Source organism: Oryctolagus cuniculus, chromosome 13 (assembly GCF_964237555.1).
Source record: "Oryctolagus cuniculus chromosome 13, mOryCun1.1, whole genome shotgun sequence".
Classification (NCBI taxonomy): domain Eukaryota; kingdom Metazoa; phylum Chordata; class Mammalia; order Lagomorpha; family Leporidae; genus Oryctolagus; species Oryctolagus cuniculus.
Window position 1 is genome coordinate 54,513,557 of NC_091444.1, and position 19,737 is coordinate 54,533,293.

The following is a 19,737-nucleotide window of genomic DNA, read 5'->3' on the forward strand; positions in this document are numbered from 1 at the left end:
TCTCTAAAATAAGAAATAGCAAATAAAAAAAGTTGGCATTTCAAGAGGAAACCATTTAAATGCTAATTAACCTTTCTCAAGATACGAAAAGCAAGGTAACTTTTTCTACTGATAAAATACTGACAGATTTACCTATGAGACAGAAAGATTACAAATATATGTATCAGAATGTCTCTAAAATATGATTGCATTTCATTATTTAAAGCAGTGTTTCTCAATCTTAGCACTTTGGCCTGTGCATGATAGGATGTTTAATAGCATCCTAGCTTCTACCCAGGTTCCAGTATTACATTCTTCCCAGGTGGAACAATAAAAAATGTCTTCAGACAATGCTAAAATTTCAGGGTTGTGGGTATGGACAAATTCACCTGTAGGTAAAAACTACCAATTAAAAGTACTGAAATGTCTCCTAAAAGTTGACGGAAATATTAACTAACTTGGATTTAACAATCATTTCATAATATATGTATACCAAATCACAACACTGTACACCTCAAATCAATATACTTTTGGGGTTGGCATTGTGCGACAGCAGTTAAAACCACCGCCTATGACACCAGAATACAATATGGGCACCAGTTCATGTCCCAGCTGCTCTACATGTGATCCTACTCCCTGTTAATGCATCTGGGAAAGCAACAGCAGATCACCCAAATACTTCAGACCCTGTACCCACGTGGGACACCAAGACGGAGTTCCTGGCTTCTGACTTCGGTCTGGCTCAGCACTGGCTATTGCAGCCACTTGGGGAGTGAACCAGCAGATGGAAAACCTTTCTGTCTCTCCTTCTCTCTAACTTTAATTTATAAAAAAAAAAAAAAAAAAAAAAAAAAAAGAGTTGCTCCAGGCACAGATAAATCTTTTTAAAAAAATTATATACTTTTATTTGTCCATTTACTATACCTCAAAAAAACTTTAATAAAAATTTTAAATAAAAATGTGCTAGTAAAATTACTGTTAACAGATACAGAATAAATGTAGTGTATTCAAAAAGTGTATAGAAAACTAGATTACTCATTTATGAAAGAAGGTGAAATAAAGACCTTCCATAACAAACAGAAATTGAAAGAATTTGTCACCATTCATCCAGCCTTACAAAAGATGCTTAAGGATGTGTTACACACAGAAACACAGAAGCATGGCCATCACTATGAAAGAAGGTGGAGCCAAAAATCTCCCATAAAAATGACAGGGCCAAAGTCGTTACTTATCAATAGTCACCTTGAATGTCAATGTCCTCAACTCTCCAATTAAAGCATACAGACTGGTTAAATGGAAAACATAAAAACAAAACCCATCCATTTGCTGCCTGCAAGAAACACATTTCACCAACAAATATACATGCAAACTGAAAGTAAAAGGATGGAAAAAGATATTCCATGCTAACAGAAACCAAAAAGGAGCTGGTATAGCCATCCTACTATCACTCACTCAAAACAGACTTTAAAACAAAAGACTGTTGGCCAGTGCCGCAGCTCACTAGGCTAATCCTCCACCTGCAGCACGGGCACACCAGGCTCTAGTCCCGGTTGGGGTGCCAGATTCTGTCCCAGTTGCTCCTCTTCCACTCCAGCTGTCTGCTGTGGTCTGGGAGTGCAGTGGAGGATAGCCCATGTCCTTGCACTGCACAGGAGACCAGGAGGAAGCACCTGGCTCCTGGCTTCGGATCGGTGCAGCGCGCCAGCCATAGCAGCCATTTGTGGGGTGAACCAATGGAAGGAAGACCTTTCTCTCTCTCTCTCTCTCTCTCTCTCTCTCTCACTAACTCTGCCTGTCAAAAAAAAAGAAAAAGAAAAGAAAAGAAAAGAAAAGAAAGAAAGAAATAATGCTGAATCAGAAAAAAAAGACTATTAAAAGAGATAAAAGAAGGACCCTTCTTTGCAATGATTAAGGGATCAATTCAACAGGAAGATGTGACAGGGCAACTGGTTATTAAAAAGAACTGTTAATGGATCTAAAGGGAGACACACAGACTCTCAGACAATAGTAATGGGGGACTTCAACACCCTAGTTTCAGACAGAAAATCAGCAAGGAAACAACAGAGTTCATCAACACTACAGATGAAATGGACCTAACAGATATCTCTACAGAAATTTTCATCCCACAGTTGCAGAATACACATTCTTCTTATCAGTGCATTGAACTTTCTCTAGAATGGATCGTAGGCCAGGCCATAAAGCAAGTCTCAGCAAATTAAAAAAAAATGAAAATCATACAGTGCATCACCTGTGATCACAATGGAATGAAGCTGGAAATCAACAACTCAAGAATCTCTAGAACATATCAAACACATGGAGACTGAACAACATGCTCCTGAATGAACAGTGGCTCATAGAGAAATCAAAAACTGTTGAGGAACAGTGTTTTTATTTTTCATACTATTTGTTCAACTCTTTACACAGTATAGACTTAATCTTCTGTTTATAAAGTTAATTGAAAATAGATCTTAGTAAAAAAATAAGAATGGGAATAGGAGAAGGGAAAGGAAGAAGGGTGGGAGTGGGAGTGAGAGGGTGGGTACAGTCGGAAGAATTACTATCTCTATTTTCCTGAAGTTGTATTTATGAAATGCATGAAGTTTGTATACCTTAAATAAAAGGATTCTTGTGGGGGAAAAAAACCTCATATCCTAAAAAATAGTAAGAGATAAATCATGCTCCAGTGAGAACAGCTGGCGATTCAAAAACAGAAAAAACACAAATCAAGTGATGTTTCTTTCAATAAACATGAAAAGGGCCGGCACCGCAGCTCACTAGGCTAATCCTCCACCTAGCGGCGCCGGCACACTGGGTTCTAGTCCTGGTCGGGGCACCAGATTCTGTCCCGGTTGCCCCTCTTCCAGGCCAGCTCTCTGCTGTGGCCAGGGAGTGCAGTGGAGGATGGCCCGAGTACTTGGGCCCTGCACCCCATGGGAGACCAGGAGAAGTACCTGGCTCCTGCCATCGGATCAGCGCAGTGCGCCGGCCGCAGCACGCCAGCTGCGGTGGCCATTGGAGGGTGAACCAACGGCAAAGGAAGACCTTTCTCTCTGTCTCTCTCTCTCACTGTCCACTCTGCCTGTCAATAAATAAACAAACAAACAAAGAAACATGAAAAGATGTTTTATCTCACTATTACTATTGGAGGGACAGATCAATTCAAAACTGAGTTATTTCTGTGTTCAAATTGCCAAAAACTTAAAAGCACTAATAATATCAAATATGACCAAGAAATGGAAAACCGGTACACCCACATTCACAGAATATAAATTAATAGTTTTTTAGGAAGGCGATTTTCATTAAGTTCTAAAAGAGTATTTCCTGGACCCAGTGCTGTGGTGCAGTGGGTAAAGCCACCGCTTGCAGTGCCAGCATCCCAAATGGGTGCCAGTTTGAGACCTGGCTGCTCCACTTCCAATACAGTTCTTTGTTATGGACTCGGAAAGCAGAAGATGGCCCAAGTGTTTGGGCCCCTGCACCTTTATGGGAGATCAGGAGGAGGCTCCTGGCTCCTAGCTTCAGAAGGCCCAGCTCCAGCCATTGTGGCCATTGGGGAGTGAACCAGTGGATGGAAGGCCTTTCTCTCTCTCAGTAACTCTTTCAAATAAATAAATCTTTAAAAAAAAAAAAAAATTGAGAGCCGGCGCTGTGGCACAGCCAGTTAAAGCCCTGGTCTGAAGCGTCAGCACCCCATATGGGCCATGGTTCTAGTCCCAGCTGCTCCTTTTCGGACTCAGCTCTCTGCTATGGCCTGGGAAAGCAGTGGAAGATGGCCCAAGTCCTTGGGCTCCTGCACACACATGGGAGACCCAGAAGAAGCTCCTGGCTCCTGCCTTTGGATCAGCGGAGCTCCAGCCATTGCGGCCATCTTGGGAATAAACCAGCGGATGGAAGATCTGTCTCTCTGTCTCTAACTCTGTCTTTTAAGTAAATAAAATAAATCTTAAACAAACAAAGAAATGAATATTTCCTTTCAGCCTACGTTGACTTCTCAGTGCATATATCAGGACAATGTATACAGAACCAGGACCTGCTGTTATAGCCAAAAAACTGGCAAAATCATCAGTAAGAAAAAAACAAATGACAGTGTATCACTATTATGAAATATAATAAAGTTGAAATTTTTGTGCTATACAACAATGTGAATACAGTTAACACTATTGAACTGTACAGTTGAAAATGGTTACATTGGGAAAAATTTTCTCTAAGATATACTTTGAAGAGAAAACAAAAATACATTTGCATATAATATGCATTAAATAATTTCAAAATATATGCACTTATATACATTTTAAAAATAAGTTTTTAAGATTTGGAAAGGGGGCATCCCATATGGGCACCGGTTCTAGTCCTGGCTGTTCCTCTTCCAATCCAGCTCTCTGCTGTGGCCTGGGACAGCATTGGAAGATGGCCCAAGTCCTTGGCCCCCGCACCTTCATGGGAGAGCGGGAGGAGGCTCCTGGCATCTGGCTTCGGATGGAAGACCTTTCTCTCTGTCTCTCCCTCTCACTGTCTATAGCTCTGCCTCTCAAATAAAAAATATAATCTTACAAAAAAAAAAGATTTGGAAAGATAAAAATAACAGTAATAATGTCTATGGCATTAGGGAAGGTGGCTAATCAAAGAAATTTTGTATTATTTGTTTTCTTTTAAGTTTTTTTTTTTTTTATTTGACAGAGTTAGTGAGAGAGACAGAGAGAAAGGTCTTCCTTCCATTGGTTTACCTCTCAAATGGCCGCTACAGCCAGCGCGCTGCACCGATCCGAAGCCAGGAGCCAGGTGCTTCTTCCTGGTCTCCAACACAGGTGCAAGACCCAAGTACTCAGGCCATCCTCCACTTCCCTCTTGGGTCACAGCAGAAAACTGGATTGGAAGATGAGCAACCAGGACTAGAACCCAGCGCCCATATGGGATGCCGGCGCCACAGAGGATTAACCAAGTGAGCCACGGCGCTGGTCCCTAAGATGTTTTATTTTTATACTTAAAAATATATTTTAAGAGAAAATTCATTCTCTTACCTACAGTGTACCAACTTGCATCTGTTAATTTATTGATAACAGCTTCCTGATATGCACCATCAAGGTTCTTTACTTCCACAACAGCTCCTACCTAAAGTATTAAAAAAAGTTGGAAAAAATTTTAAGAGAGAAACAAAACAAAACCTGTTTTTTTTTTTTTTAAACTGAGTACATGATGGTGATAAATAAAGTGACTATGATTTGATTTGTGTCAAGGTACCAACAGTTTTATCCATCAATGTTCTATTACTATCATCATTGAAAATGTCAACACAGGGAAAAAAGCAAATACCTACGTATTATCATGAAAACAGTTCTGCCAATACAATCTTGAAAGGGTCTTGGGAACCAACCAGGGATCATTAGACTACACCTTGAGAACCACTGCCTGTGAAACTGACTATCCTTTATCCTTGGTCCCAGATTTCCACTCTTTCAAGAAACCTGGGGAGATAGGGACAACTAAAAAATGGCTATAGGAGCAGGTATTCAGCCTAGCAATTAAGATGCCTATGTCACATATTAGGAGTATTCGGGTTTGATATCTGACTCTGGCTCTAGCTTCCTGCTAACGCAGACCTGAGGGGTGGCAGTGATGGCAAGTAACTGGGTTCCTGTCATCTACATAGAGATATGGATTAAGTTCCTGGCTCCCAACTGGTGACTGTGGTCTGGCCCAGTCCTAGCCATTGTGGGCTTTTTGTGAGTGAATCAGTGGTAGGGAGCTTGCTTGCTCTCTCTCTGTCTCCCCCCTTACATAAAGTTAAAATAAAAATAGTAATTATTATTATTATTACACTACACCTTTGAGGTTTCTTTAAGGGTTAAAATGTACCATGAATGATAGTCATTTAAAATATTTTTTTATTTGATGAAGAAAATATAACTTCAGATAATTACATTTATAATCCTTATAGTACCTATTATATAGACAAAGTACCAGTATCCAGGGGATCCAAATGAAAGTTTTAAAATTCAACAACAAAAACTGGCAGATACGTGTATATGTATACTCTCCAAAAGTACAACTTCAGCAGTAAAAGATTTTTTTTTACAACAAATGTTTCTTCAAATCCCTTAGCACTTCTTAAAATTGTACTAGCTTGATCAGCTCATTTTTAGACATTTAAAAGTGCCAAAGACCACACAGTGGCTACCTACACAGACCCTTTAGTTTAACTAGTATAAAGTAAAATAGCTTTTATTTCATTGGCCAATGAGAAATAAATGAATACAAAGAAATAAAACTCCTTAGATGTTAGCAGTATCAACATACTCATCACTTGGAATTGTCTAAAAAGTCAAAAGATTTTATTTGCCAGTAGTTACTCCAAAAGAATAAAGAGCTCTGAATTTTTTTTTTTAACTTCCTTACAGTTTAGATCATGGAACTTACATCACTAACCCCCAGTTTATCACCTATTAATTCTGGACAATCTATCATTTTAGTAATGGAAACACAGGACAAAAACCCATAAATAAAAGCAATCAATGGCTTTCTTGATGTTCATTTTATTTTTGAACAGTTAGGTTTTATTATCAATATTCAATCTGTTTTTCTATTCATTTAGGAAAATTACATATTAACTATCAATTCAATAACAAAACAGCCAATGAATTAAAAATAAAATAAGCAAGTATGATTATTGTTTCCTAAATGTTAAAATTCATGATGACTAAATGAATTACCTTTAGTGGGCCCTTTATGTGGTCATCCTGAACTTCCACTGTTGAAGAATCATGTCTAAATGTCACCTAGAAAATAAAATTTAATTAGCTACCAAAAATTTCAAGTAACACAAGTTTATTTATGTACTATTTTTGCAACAGTAATATAACAGCTGCCTAGTTTATACAAAATCCCAATCTCTAAATTGATCAACTGAAAAATTAAACAGAGTACAGCTCACTTTTTAAAAATAAAAGTAACCAGCCAGCACTGTGGCATAGCGGGTAAAGCCACGCCATCTGCAGTGTCGGCATCCCATATAGGCGCCGGTTCTAGTCCAGCTGTTCTACTATGGCTGGGGAAAGCAGTGGAAGATGGCCCAAGTCCTTGGGCCCCTGGACCTGCATGGGAGACCCTGGAAAAAGCTCTTGGCTCCTGGCTTGGGATTAGTGCAGCTCCAGCCTTTGCGGCCAACTGGGGAGTTAACCAGTGGATGGAAGACCTCTCTGTGTCTTTCTGTCTCTCCTTTTCTCTCTGTGTAACTTTGACTTCCAAATAAATAAATAAATCTTTAAAAATACAATAAAAAATCAAAATAAAAGTAACCCATATTATCACATCTAAATAATGGAATGTTCCACATATATTTTAGTTATTAGTTTAGTTGTACAATTTCTTTTCCTTAAATATGAGGAAAGAAGATATAGAGATCTTAGGTTATTAACTACAATATTATTTTGTGAAGGCCTGGCTTAACAACAAGAAGTAGCAGCAAACATTTAGTAAGAGTTAAGTATTCATCGCAACCATCAAAATTTAATCTTCAAAATAACACTTTCAGGAAGATTTTGTTGACAAGAAAACAGAGGCTGATATTGTGGCTCAGCAGGAAAAGCTACTGCCTGCAATACTCGCATCCTGTCCCTGCTACTCTGCTTTGGATTCAACTCCCTGCTAACAGGCCTCTGGAAGGCAGAGGAAGACAGCCTAAGTGCTTGGGCCTCTTTCATCCATGTTGGAGACTCAGAATTCCAGGCTCCCGAACTCAGCCTGGCCATTGCGACCATTGGGGAGTGAACCAGCATATGGAAAATTTCTCTATTAATTCTTTCAAATAAATCTTTAAAAAAGAAAAAGAAATAAGAACAGTAAAGATGACAAAACTACTACATGGTGGAGCTGAGATTGAAACATATGGAGTCTAGCTCCAGAAATTTATTCTGTCTATATCATAAAAGTCATAGAATGGGAAGTCAGATGCAAAAATATGAAACTAAAATAAAGGGTTCAAGTTTGAATATTTAATTGGCTGGCAAAAAACTACAATTCAGTACCCAAAAGTTATTTTCTCAATTTAAGGTAACAATTTTACTGAAATCGAATCATTAATATGGTATTATCATGGTATATGTGATACCTGTTTTAGGGAATAGGGTCACTCAAAAACTAACCATGAAAGGAGTGGCCTCGCTGGCACTGTGGCTCACTAGGCTAATCATCCGCCTGCGACACCGGCAACCCAGGTTCTAGTCCCAGTCGGGGCGCCGGATTCTGTCCCGGTTGCCCCTCTTCCAGGCCAGCTCTCTGCTGTGGCAAAGGAGTGCAGTGGAGGATGGCCCAAGTGCTTGGGTCCTGCACCCACATGGGAGACCAGGAGGAAGCACCTGGCTCCTGGCTTTGGTTTGGCATAGCACGCTGGCCGTAACAGCCATTTGGGGAGTAAACCAATGGAAGGAAGACCTTTCTCTCTGTCTCTCTCTCTCACTAACTCTGCTTGAAGAGGAAGGAAGGGAGGGAGGGAAAGGGAGGGAGGAAGGAAGGAAGGAAGGGGAGGAGGGAAGGGGAGGAGGGAAGGGGAGGAGGGAAGGGGAGGAAGGAAGGAGGGAAGGGGAGGAAGGAAGGAGGAAGGAAGGAAGGAAGGAAGGAAGGAAGGAAGGAAGGAAGGAAGGAAGGAAGGAGAGGAGAGGAGAGGAGGGAAGGAAGGAAGGAAGGAAGGAAGGAAGGAAGGAAGGGGAGGAAGGAAGGAAGGGGAGGAAGGAAGGAAGGAAGGAAGGAAGGAAGGAAGGGAGAGGAGAGGAGAGGAGAGGAGAGGAGAGGAGAGGAGAGGAGAGGAGAGGAGAGGAGGGAGGGAAGGAAGGAAGGAAGGAAGGAAGGAAGGAAGGAAGGAAGGAAGGGGAGGAAGGAAGGGGAGGAAGGAAGGAAGGAAGGAAGGAAGGAAGGAAGGAAGGAAGGAAGGAAGGAAGGAGAGGAGAGGAGGGAAGGAAGGAAGGAAGGAAGGAAGGAAGGAAGGAAGGAAGGAAGGAAGGAAGGGGAGGAGAGAAGGAAGGAAGGAAGGAAGGAAGGGGAGGAAGGGGAGGAAGGGGAGGAAGGAAGGAAGGAAGGAAGGAAGGAAGGAAGGGAAGGAGGGAAGGAGGGAAGGAAGGGGAGGAAGGGGAGGAAGGAAGAGAGAGGAGAGGAGAGGAGAGGCCTCATACATAGTAGCCCAGGCAACTTTATTTCACACAGACATTACTACACTTCATTTCAATCAAGTATTTAGGGATCTGCGCCTTTCCCTTAAACTGTAAGCCACTTGTAGATGCAGACTAAATCTGTACACCATAGAATTATACTAAGCAGTAAGTAAATGCTCAATAAATGAAAACATGTAAAGAAATGTATCAATAAATTTGTCAAAAATGTACTTGCTTTGAACTATAAATTGGTTAAGAAATATAGTCCTGTAGGAAAAGGAAAACTTTGAATTAAAAATATTTAGAGAAGTTTGAAATATTCTTTATCAATAAGGTCCAATACAAGCGCTCTCTCCAAACATTCATGAAAAATGTGCATTAGGAAAAATTGCGTAGATTTCTAAATTTTTTATACCAAAATAAACTTACATTTTAATTCCCTTGCTCCACAAACTTTGTAAAGTACCCTCCATATAGGTAGCAGAACCAGGCATTAACAGTTTTGTTCTTTTAATTTATAGCAAGGAATGGCATGACTGCTACATGCCATTTTCTTGGTTCATTCATTACACACAGGATTGACTAGGTAAGTGCACAAGTCCAGGCTAAAATCCAGCCTGTGCTTTGTGGGCCTGAATGACACTACTGCCCAAAGAGAATACCTTTCCCCAATGGCACAAAGTGCTATCTGCATGCCAAGCTCTGCTAAGGAGGCTCTCCATCAGCAGGGAAGAATTTTGTGTAATTCACACAAAGCTGTTACATGTGCTAACAGTAGCACTGAAAAAGTGAGAAAATTGATTAATTGCTTTATCTTCATCTCTAGGACAACAGTACAAACAACTGAGTGCTCAGAGAACACTGGTGTGTGAAGCCAGAACAGGACATGCCACAGTAAGGCTGCTGAAGTGCCATTGTATATGTATTCAAATATTTCACTTGTCCTGTATTTTTCAACAATGTAATTTATTAAAATATAAGCATTTAAACTTTATTATCTGAAACAAAACTCAAGTACTTTAGAGTTTTCAAGACCAGAGGATAAAGAATTAAAAACCAAATGTACCTTATTTCCTTGTTACCTAAGACACCATTAATGGTGTCACATCCAGATTTTATGGTTAAAATGGGGAAAGGAAGAATTAAAAGTGATCAACTATGGTAGTTCCAATTCTGCTACAAATTTGCTATAAAAACTATGGAGAAATCATTAGCTCTTTATGAACTTTATTTTTCTTAAAATTAAGCAATTAAACTAGATGACTTCTAAGATTCTCTTCAATGATAAAACACTAACAATACAAACAGTATCAAGCATATCATAAAATGACACTCAAAATACCAACTATAATCATCTAATTACATTTAACTGGAGTACTTTAAAAAGCATGCTTAGGTATATTTTCACAATCATTACACCTAGAAACTCATTCTCCAAGAAAATAATTTTGACATGTAAAATGAGTTTAAATATCAAACACTAAACATAATTTGTAAAATATACAAATACTGTACCTTCACTTTGACAAGTCGTTTTGCTGTCTTGATCTTGGCTTCACAAAAGGCTCCTCGGTATTTAGCACTCACATCAGTGCCCACTGTCAAATAGGGAGGCTCATCAAGGGCCTAAAAACATGAAGCAACATAAATTAGATTTAAACTCCCTAATTCATAGCTACAATTAGACCTCAGAATAGTGGATCTATAATTCTGCTGTAGCTAAAATAAAAATTCTTAATACAAGAGGGTATTTATTAACAAAACAATCTATAAATAAACTGAAAATAAGTAAAATGTTTACCATAAAGTCTACTTAAATGTATGAAATGTATATCATGTAAAATAAAATGGTATCTTTCTCTAATTAAATACATATAGCCCATGTTATGAATCAGCTCACTCACAAGTACAGTCTTCCATTAACCTATTAATTCACTCATTCATTCAAATATGTATACATTTACTGAATGACCACTTAAAGAGAAAGGTCCATTTTCTAAAAGGCAGATCTTAAAAGCTTATGGTTGGGGGCCGGCACTGTGGCATAGCAGGTAAAAGTGCTACCTGCCGTGTTGGCATCCCGTATGGGTGCCGGTTCGAGTCCCAGCTGCTCCACTTTTAATCCAGCTCTCTGCTATGGCCTGGGAAAATGGCAGAAGATGGCCCAAGTCCTTAGGCCCCAGAAGAGGTTTTCCGGGCTTCATATGGGCCAAGCTCCGGCCATTGTGGCCATCTGGGGAGTAAACCAGCAGATGGAAGACACCTCTCTCTCTCTTCTTCTCTGCATCGCTGTAACTCTGCCTTTCAAATAAATAAAATTAAAAAAAAAAAAAAAAGCTGATGGTCAGAGCCAGTGCTGTGGCGTAGCAGGTGAAGCTGCCAACTGCAGCGCCAGCATCCCTTATGGGTATCAACTCGAGACCTGACTGCTCCACTTCTGACCCAGTCCCCTGCTAGTGCACCTGGGAAAGGAACAGAAGATGGCCCAAGTGCTTGGGTTCTTGCACCAACATGGGAGACCTGGAAGAAGCTCCTGGTTTCTAATTAGACCAGGTTCCAATCAGCCCAGCTCCAGCCCCTGCAACCATTTGGGGAATGAATCAGCAGATGGAAGATCTCTCTCTCTCTCTCTCTCGATCTCTCTCTCTCTCTCTCTCTTTCTCCCTCTCTATCTGTAACTCTGCCTGTCAAATAAAATAAATGAAACTAAAGAATGAAACTTTAAAAAAAAAAAAAGCTTATGGTCTGAAAAAAATCTTCTAATATTTAGGCTATAACTTGGTAGCCATCTAAATTCGGAACAGCTCTGTTATGTCTATCCAGATATTTCTACGGTAAAATAATGTAAAAGGAAACAAATTTAAAAAAAAAAAAAAAAAAACAACCATACATTTAACCTACTATAAACTATTTGAAGAAACTCTCATCTGGGAAGACTTAAATAAAACTACTCAGCCAAAATGTTGGTATGGAGTTTGCACTGTGGGGCAGAAGTAAGCCATAACCTGCAATGCTGGCATCCCATGTGAGCACAGGTTCGAGTTCCAGCTGCTTCACTTCTGATCCAGCTCCCTGCTAAATGCACCTGGGAAAGCAGAGGAAAATGGCCCAAGAGCTTGGGCTCCTACCACCCACATGGGACACCTGAATCAACTTTCTAGTATTTGCCTAGCCCAGCCCCAGTTGTTGTGGCCATGCAGGGAAGTAAACCAGTGGATGGAAGATCTCTCCCTCTCTCTCTGTGTAACTCTGCCTTTCAAATAAATGAATATGTCTTTTCTTAAAAAAAAAAAAAAAAAGCTTTGCTGTGAATCCAGTGTTTATTTACTCTTTTCTATTAAATAATATTTGTATTTCCTCAACTGTCATTTAATTATATATATATATATATATATATATATATATATAATTTATTTGAAAGACAGAGTTATAGAGAGAGGTAGAGACAGAGAGAGAAGTCTTCCATCCTCTGGTTCACACCAGATGGCAGCAATGGCCAGAGATGCACTGATCTGAAGCCAAGAGAAATGAGCTTATTCTGCTTCTCCCACATGGGTGCAGGGGCCCAAGAACTCAGGCCATCTTCTACTGCTTTCCCAGGCCATAGCAGAGAGCTGGATCGGAAGACGAGCAGCCGGGACTAGAACTGGCACCCATGTGGGATGCCGGCACTTCAGGCCAGGGCTTTAATCGGCTGTGCCACAGCGCCAGCCCCCTGTCATTTAATTTTTAATAGCCGTGCCTTGACTTTTAACTGGATACATATCTTCACAGGTTCTAGATTTCTTAGTATTTCTTCTGCTTACAGTCATTAGCTCCATAGCCAAAGGAAGACTATACACAAAGCTTTTCCCAAAGTGCATTAAAGAAATACTGATATCTCAAGAACTACAACAACAAAAAAAAAAGGAGTCAGCGTTTAGGAAAATCATTTACTGAACAATTATAAATATATGTTAAAATATCTAAGATGCCGGCCGGCGCCGCGGCCCACTAGGCTAATCCTCCGCCTAGCGGCGCCGGCACACCGGGTTCTAGTCCCGGTCGGGGTGCCGGATTCTGTCCCGGTTGCCCCTCTTCCAGGCCAGCCCTCTGCTGTGGCCAGGGAGTGCAGTGGAGGATGGCCCAAGTGCTTGGGCCCTGCACCCCATGGGAGACCAGGAAAAGCACCTGGCTCCTGGCTCCTGCCATCGGATCAGCGCGGTGCGCCGGCTGCAGCGCGCTGGCCGCGGCGGCCATTGGAGGGTGAACCAACGGCAAAGGAAGACCTTTCTCTCTCTCTCTCTCTCTCTCACTGTCCACTCTGCCTGTAAAAAAAAAAAAAAAAAAAAAAAAAAAATCTAAGATGCCTAATAAAGAAAACATTTTCCAATCTATTCCTCCAAATAACCTTTATACTGACATCTATTAACATAAAGTGGAAAATACTGTTACACAGCAACAAATAAACAAAGTATCACTTTAATTTCAAAATAACTGTAGCTAATTCTCACAGAAATAACCCATATCCAAAAAAAAAAAAAAAAAACTTTTTTTCCCAATACAACAATTACATAAAAGGCCTCCAGAATGGCCAGTACCTCACATTCCATGTACGTCTTTAAACATTTTTTAAGATTTCAAAAACAAAATACATAATTTAAAAAATCTATTTAAGAAAATGTCTATATAAATTCAGTAATGCTACAACAGGAGCTTATGCTCAATGAAAGATAATCATTTTGACATTTTTTTGATGTTTATATATTGCACCTAAAGTTAGTAAATGCATTTCAAATTTTCCTACCTGTCTTAGCCCTCTTTTTTTTTTTTTATTTTTTTATTTTTTGACAGGCAGAGTGGACAGTGAGAGAGAGAGACAGAGAGAAAGGTCTTCCTTTGCCGTTGGTTCACCCTCCAATGGCCGCCGTGGCCAGCGCGCTGTGGCCGGCGCACCATGCTGATCCGATGGCAGGAGCCAGGTGCTTTTCCTGGTCTCCCATGGGGTGCAGCACCCAAATACTCGGGCCATCCTCCACTGTACTCCCTGGCCACAGCAGAGAGCTGGCCTGGAAGAGGGGCAACCAGGACAGAATCTGGCGCCCCGACTGGGACTAGAACCGGGTGTGCCAGCGCCACAAGGCAGAGGATTAGCCTAGTGAGCTGCGGCGCCGGGCAAGCCCTCTTAAAATCTAATTTTCCTGGGCTGGCGCCGTGGCTCACTTGGTAATCCTCCACCTGCAGTGCCGGCATCCCATATGGGTGCCGGGTTCTAGTCCTGGTTGTTCCTCTTCCAGTCCAGCTCTCTGCTGTGGCCCGGGAGGGCAGTGGAGGATGGCCCAAGTGCTTGGGCCCCTGCACCCGCATGGGAGACCAGAAAGAAGCACCTGGCTCCTGGCTTCGGATCGGTGCAGTGCCGTCCGTAGTGGGCATTTGGGGAGTGAACCAACGGAAGGAAGACCTTCCTCTGTCTCTTTCTCACTGTCTATAACTCTACCTGTCAAATAAAAAAATTTAATTTTCCTTAGCTAAAAGAATGGTTAAATTCCAGATAAACTATTGACTTTATTTTAGCAACACTATAAAAAGGAACTTACAGTACTTCACTCAAAAATTTTAAGAATGGAAATATAATTTATAGCGTTGGTAATACGGGATATGCTAATTAGATTGTGGCAATCTTCACAATTTACCAGTTCATAATGGTGTACATTATGTTCAATGTTGTCAGTTAAATATTTTAACATTTTACAAAGACAGAAATGATTTCAAGGAATTTTTAATTTACTTGGTGGTACAACTGGTATTGGATATCAGAACCAGAAAAGCCTAAATGGTATGACATTATTCCTGATTGTAGGCTCCTAACTCGTCACAACTTGCAACAACCTCTATTAACATATCCTGACATGGGGCCTGTGCTGTGGCATAGCAGGTAAAGCCACAGCCTGCAGTGGCAGCATCCCACATGAGCTCCGGTTCAAGACCCCGCTGCTCCACTTCTGATCCAGCCTCTGCTATGGCCTGGGAAAGCAGTAGAAGATGGCCCAGGTCCTTGGGCACTTGCACCCATGTGGGAGACCCAGAAGAAGCTCCTGGTTCCTGGCTTCGGATCAGCGCAGCTCTGGCTGTTGCAGCCAATTGTGGAGTGAACCATCAGATGGAAGACCTCTCTCTCTGTTCCTCTGCCTCTCCTCTCTCTGTTTAACTCTGACTTTCAAATAAATAAATAAATTAAAAAAAAAAACAAAACAGTAAGAAAAAAAGAGGCCGGCGCCGCGGCTCACTAGGCTAATCCTCCGCCTAGCGGTGCCGGCACACCGGGTTCTAGTCCTGGTCGGGGCGCCAGATTTTGTTCCGGTGGCCCCTCTTCCAGTCCTGCTCTCTGCTGTGGCCAGGGAGTACAGTGGAGGATGGCCCAAGTATTTGGGTGCTGCACCCCATGGGAGACCAGGAGAAGTACCTGGCTCCTGCCATCGGATCAGCACGGTGCGCCGGCCGCGGCGGCCATTGGAGGGTGCACCAACGGCAAAGGAAGACCTTTCTCTCTGTCTCTCTCTCTCTCTCTCACTGTCCACTCTACCTATAAAAAAAAGAAAGAAAGAAAGAAAGAAAGAAAGGAAGGAAGGAAGGAAGGAAGGAAGGAAGGAAGGAAGGAAGGAAGGAAGAAAGAAAACCAATGAGGAATTCAAAATTACAAATGTAGAAGAGAACAAGAAATCATCCAAAGGTTGAATACTTGTACATACTCAAGGATGATAAATATTTAAGGAATGATAGGATTCAAATTTTTAATAGAGAATTTCAAGAGAAGAAAGGACAAAAGAGTAACATATTTAGAATACTACTACACACAAACCCATGCATGTATTCTTTTCATTAGTATTCACAGCAGATACTAGAATCATTTCAAGTACAACGAACTGCAGACATGCTTACTGGGCAGATTTATTAAAGTTAAATTTGAGACAGGGATTTTGTTTTCCCCAAAGTAAGCCCAACTCATATCTTCACTAACATAAAAATCCATGTTGACAGGAGAACAGTATTAATTACATCAAATATTGTGGGAGTAAATTATTATTTTGAAAGGTAATATTTTCCTTCCTTCAAGCAAGAACACAAGAGAAGGAAATGCAAGTCATCCAAAAGAAATGACCCTTAGAGGGAGACTTGCAAAAGGAAAAATCACAGTCTAATAAAAGACACTAATACTAAAACACATTTTGAGAGCTGTGTTAATTTGCTAGAAAAAACACAGGAAAGGAAATGATCCATGTTCTGATCTTACTTCAGCTTCTATTTCTTTTTTTCTTTTTTTCTTTTTTGACAGGCAGAGTGGACAGTGAGAGAGAGAGACAGAGAGAAAGGTCTTCCTTTGCCGGTGGTTCACCTTCCAATGGCCGCCGTGGTCGGCGCGCTGCGGCCGGCGCACCGCGCTGATCCGATGGCAGGAGCCAGGAGCCAGGTGCTTTTCCTGGTCTCCCATGGGGTGCAGGGCCCAAGCACTTGGGCCATCCTCCACTGCACTCCCTGGCCACAGCAGAGAGCTGGCCTGGAAGAGGGGCAACCGGGACAGAATTCAGCGCCCCAACCGGGACTAGAACCCGGTGTGCCGGCACCGCTAGGCGGAGGATTAGCCTAGTGAGCCGCGGCGCCGGCCAGCTTCTATTTCTTTCACAACCTCTTAAGTATGTCATTTTTCTGTTCCAAAATTCTCAATAGCTTGAACCTTGATGCACATATTTTATAAAATATTTATTTATTTATTTGAAATCCAGAGTTACAGAGAAGAAGTGTTCCATTCTCTGGTTCACTTCCCACATGGCCACAATAGCCATGGCTGCGCCAATCTGAAGCCAGAAGCCTGGAGCTTCTTATGGGTCTCCATGCAAGTGCAGGGGCCCAAGCACTTGGGCCATCTTCCATTGCCTTCCCAGTCCCTAGCAGACATCTGGATCAGAAGTGGAACAGCTAGGACTCAAACCAGTGCCCATATAGGATGTCAGCACTGCGGTTGGTGGCATTACCCACTAGGCCACAGCACTATGCCCTTAATGCTCATTCTTTTTTTTTTTTTTTTTTAAGATTTATTTATTTATTGGAATGTCAGAGTTAAAGAGTGAGAGAGTAGGAGAGGCAGAGAGAGAAAGAGACGTCTTCCATCTGCTGGTTCACTCCCCAATTGGCCACAACAGCTGGAGCTATGCTGATCTGAAGCCAGAGCCAGGAGCTTCTTCTGCGTCTCCCAAGGGGGTGCAGGGGCCCAAGGACTTGGGCCATCTTCTACTGCTTTCTCAGGCCATAGCAGAGAGCTGGATCGGAAGTGGAGCAGCCAGGACTCGAACCGGCGCACATACGGGATGCTAGCACTTACTGGCAGCAGCTTTACTCACTACGCCACAGTGCTGGCCCTAATGCACACTCTCACAAGCCTATATCAAAGTATTGTAGTTATAAAGACTGTCTCAAAGGATGCTTTGAGACATCATAATTATCTAGAAGTAAAACTATAAAAATACTTTTAAATGCCATCAAAAACATAAATGAGACTTTCTACAGAAACCCAAATCAAATTTACATCCAGCATGGTCAGATTCATGCATGTAATTTTAGTAGGGCAAAGAATCACACTATCATTAGTCTAACATGAGATAACAGAATGGATTGATTGTTAGAACAGCTTTCAAAGCATAAAGACAAGGTTCCAATCCCAGCCATCACCTAGATGAGATTTAAGGCTAACAAACCTCTCAGTTTCCACATCTGGGAAAGATCAATACTAAAAAGCACTCAGTTAAGATGCCTAAAGTAGTCAGCTATTAAGAAGAGTATTTTGAAACACTCAATGTGCTAAAAAAAAAAAAAAGTCATTACATCAATGCAAATTCAGATTTGAAACCTCCTCCTTTTTATCTCTTTAATATTCAAGAGACAAACTACATTGTAAATGGCTGCTCACCATAAACAAATGCAAATTCAAGGTTAAATTACTTTTTTCATTTTGTCAATACTCCTCAGAATTCAATATTTTCTAATATAAAATCTAATGAGAAAATACCACAAAATACTGATAAAATGTTTGTTTCTTTTTTTTTTTTTTTTTTTTTTTTTTTTTTTTTTTTTTTTTTTTTTTTGACATGCAGAGTTAGACAGTGAGAGAGAGACAAAGGTCTTCCTTTTCTGTTGGTTCAGCCCCCAAATGGCCGCTACAGTCAGTGTGCTGTGGCCGGCGCACTGCGCCGATCCAAAGCCAGGAGCCAGGTGCCTCCTCCCCGTCTCCCATGTGGGTGCAGGACCCAAGCACTTGGGCCATCCTCCACTGCCTTCCCGGGCCACAGCAGAGAGCTGGACTGGAAGAGGAGCAACCGGGACAGAATCTGGCGCTCCAGCCGGGACTAGAACCCGGGGTGCCGGCACTGCAGGCAGAGGATTAGCCTAGTGAGCTGCGGCACGGGCCAAATGCTTGATATTTTTAAGATGTATTTTTTCCACTTCTGAAAATGTAGAAATAATCGTTATGCACATGGAAAAAGGAGCTTTCTGAAACTTTTAAACTTGCATTAAAGATTATATAATAATAATGATAGGAATTAACCTACACTACACTGGCTTTCATTAATATAATCATTGGGAATGATCATACTACAGAGCAAGGAATAGAAGTGTTTTATTCAAAATTTTTCTGTTAGAAGTTTCCTTTTTTTTTTTTTAATAACAGAAAAGTATTTTTTGCTTTTTACAATTTATCACAGGGGGGCTGGCACTTGGGCTTAGTGGGTAAAGCAACCACCTGCAGTGCCAGCATCCCATATGGGCTGCTGCTCCACTTCCCATCCAGCTCTCTGCTATCACCTTGGGAAAGCAGTAGAAGATGGCCCAAGTCCTTGGGCCCCTTTACCCATGTGGGAGATCTGGAAGAAGTTCCTGCTACACATAAAGTGCTTCCAACAGAGCTCACATAAAATGCCTAATAAAGGTAATTATTATTATCTAATAATCTGAGGGGAAATTGTACGTTGTTCAAAGGGTTAAGTCATAAAGTATTTCCATACAAATACAGCAGATGCCAGTATGTAGGAGTGTAAAACCATGTATACATGGGGAGAGAAGAGGTTTCCTTAAAATATATCCCTAATTCAATTCAAACATCATGTTAAATTCTACTGACAGGGGAGGTGAAATAATTGTGGGGAGGCTCCATAATGAAATGTATCACAACCCCTTAGGTGGGGCTGAAAAACAACCAAGACCATATACCTATCCTGAAGCTAATAATGTACTTTAGTCCAGTGTTGAAATGTACAAATTATTGTGTCTGCAGGTTACCTAAAATGGTTTTGCACAACACCAATCCTGAAAGATATATATATGTATTTATTCAGCCAGGAAAAAAAAATCTCTTACCTTCTTTTGCTATGTGTCTCTGATTGGTCAATAATATAGACAATCTCAGAGGGTAAAGTGTTTTCGAATAGCACCTGCATGCTAAAAAGGAAATTAAACTACTAAATTACCATTCTTTTGTTTAGCAAAATAGAATGGTTTTTCTAGTTGTCAAGGTAACAGCTACCTCACAGTTATCCAGCATTGCTTAAACAATTATTTCTCTAGTCAAATCACCAAATGTCCTAACTGG

The 19,737-nt window shown here is 41.1% G+C and overlaps 1 protein-coding gene across 9 annotated transcripts in view; it reads right to left on the minus strand.

The window, feature by feature from the left end:
• Positions 1-19,737, minus strand: part of ARID4B (AT-rich interaction domain 4B) — a 154,737-nt gene that overhangs the window by 80,790 nt on the left and 54,210 nt on the right. For all 9 annotated transcript variants that reach the window (XR_011381511.1, XM_051820724.2, XM_070055537.1 and 6 more), the window contains exons 3-5: positions 10,635-10,745; positions 6,687-6,752; positions 4,998-5,088 (exon numbers count right to left, since the gene is read on the minus strand). Coding sequence is in view for 8 of the 9 variants with exons in the window: in XM_051820724.2 (XP_051676684.2) it covers positions 4,998-5,088; positions 6,687-6,752; positions 10,635-10,745 (268 nt within the window). In the remaining variant the exon portion in view is untranslated. The remainder of the gene's footprint in view (positions 1-4,997; positions 5,089-6,686; positions 6,753-10,634; positions 10,746-19,737) is intronic.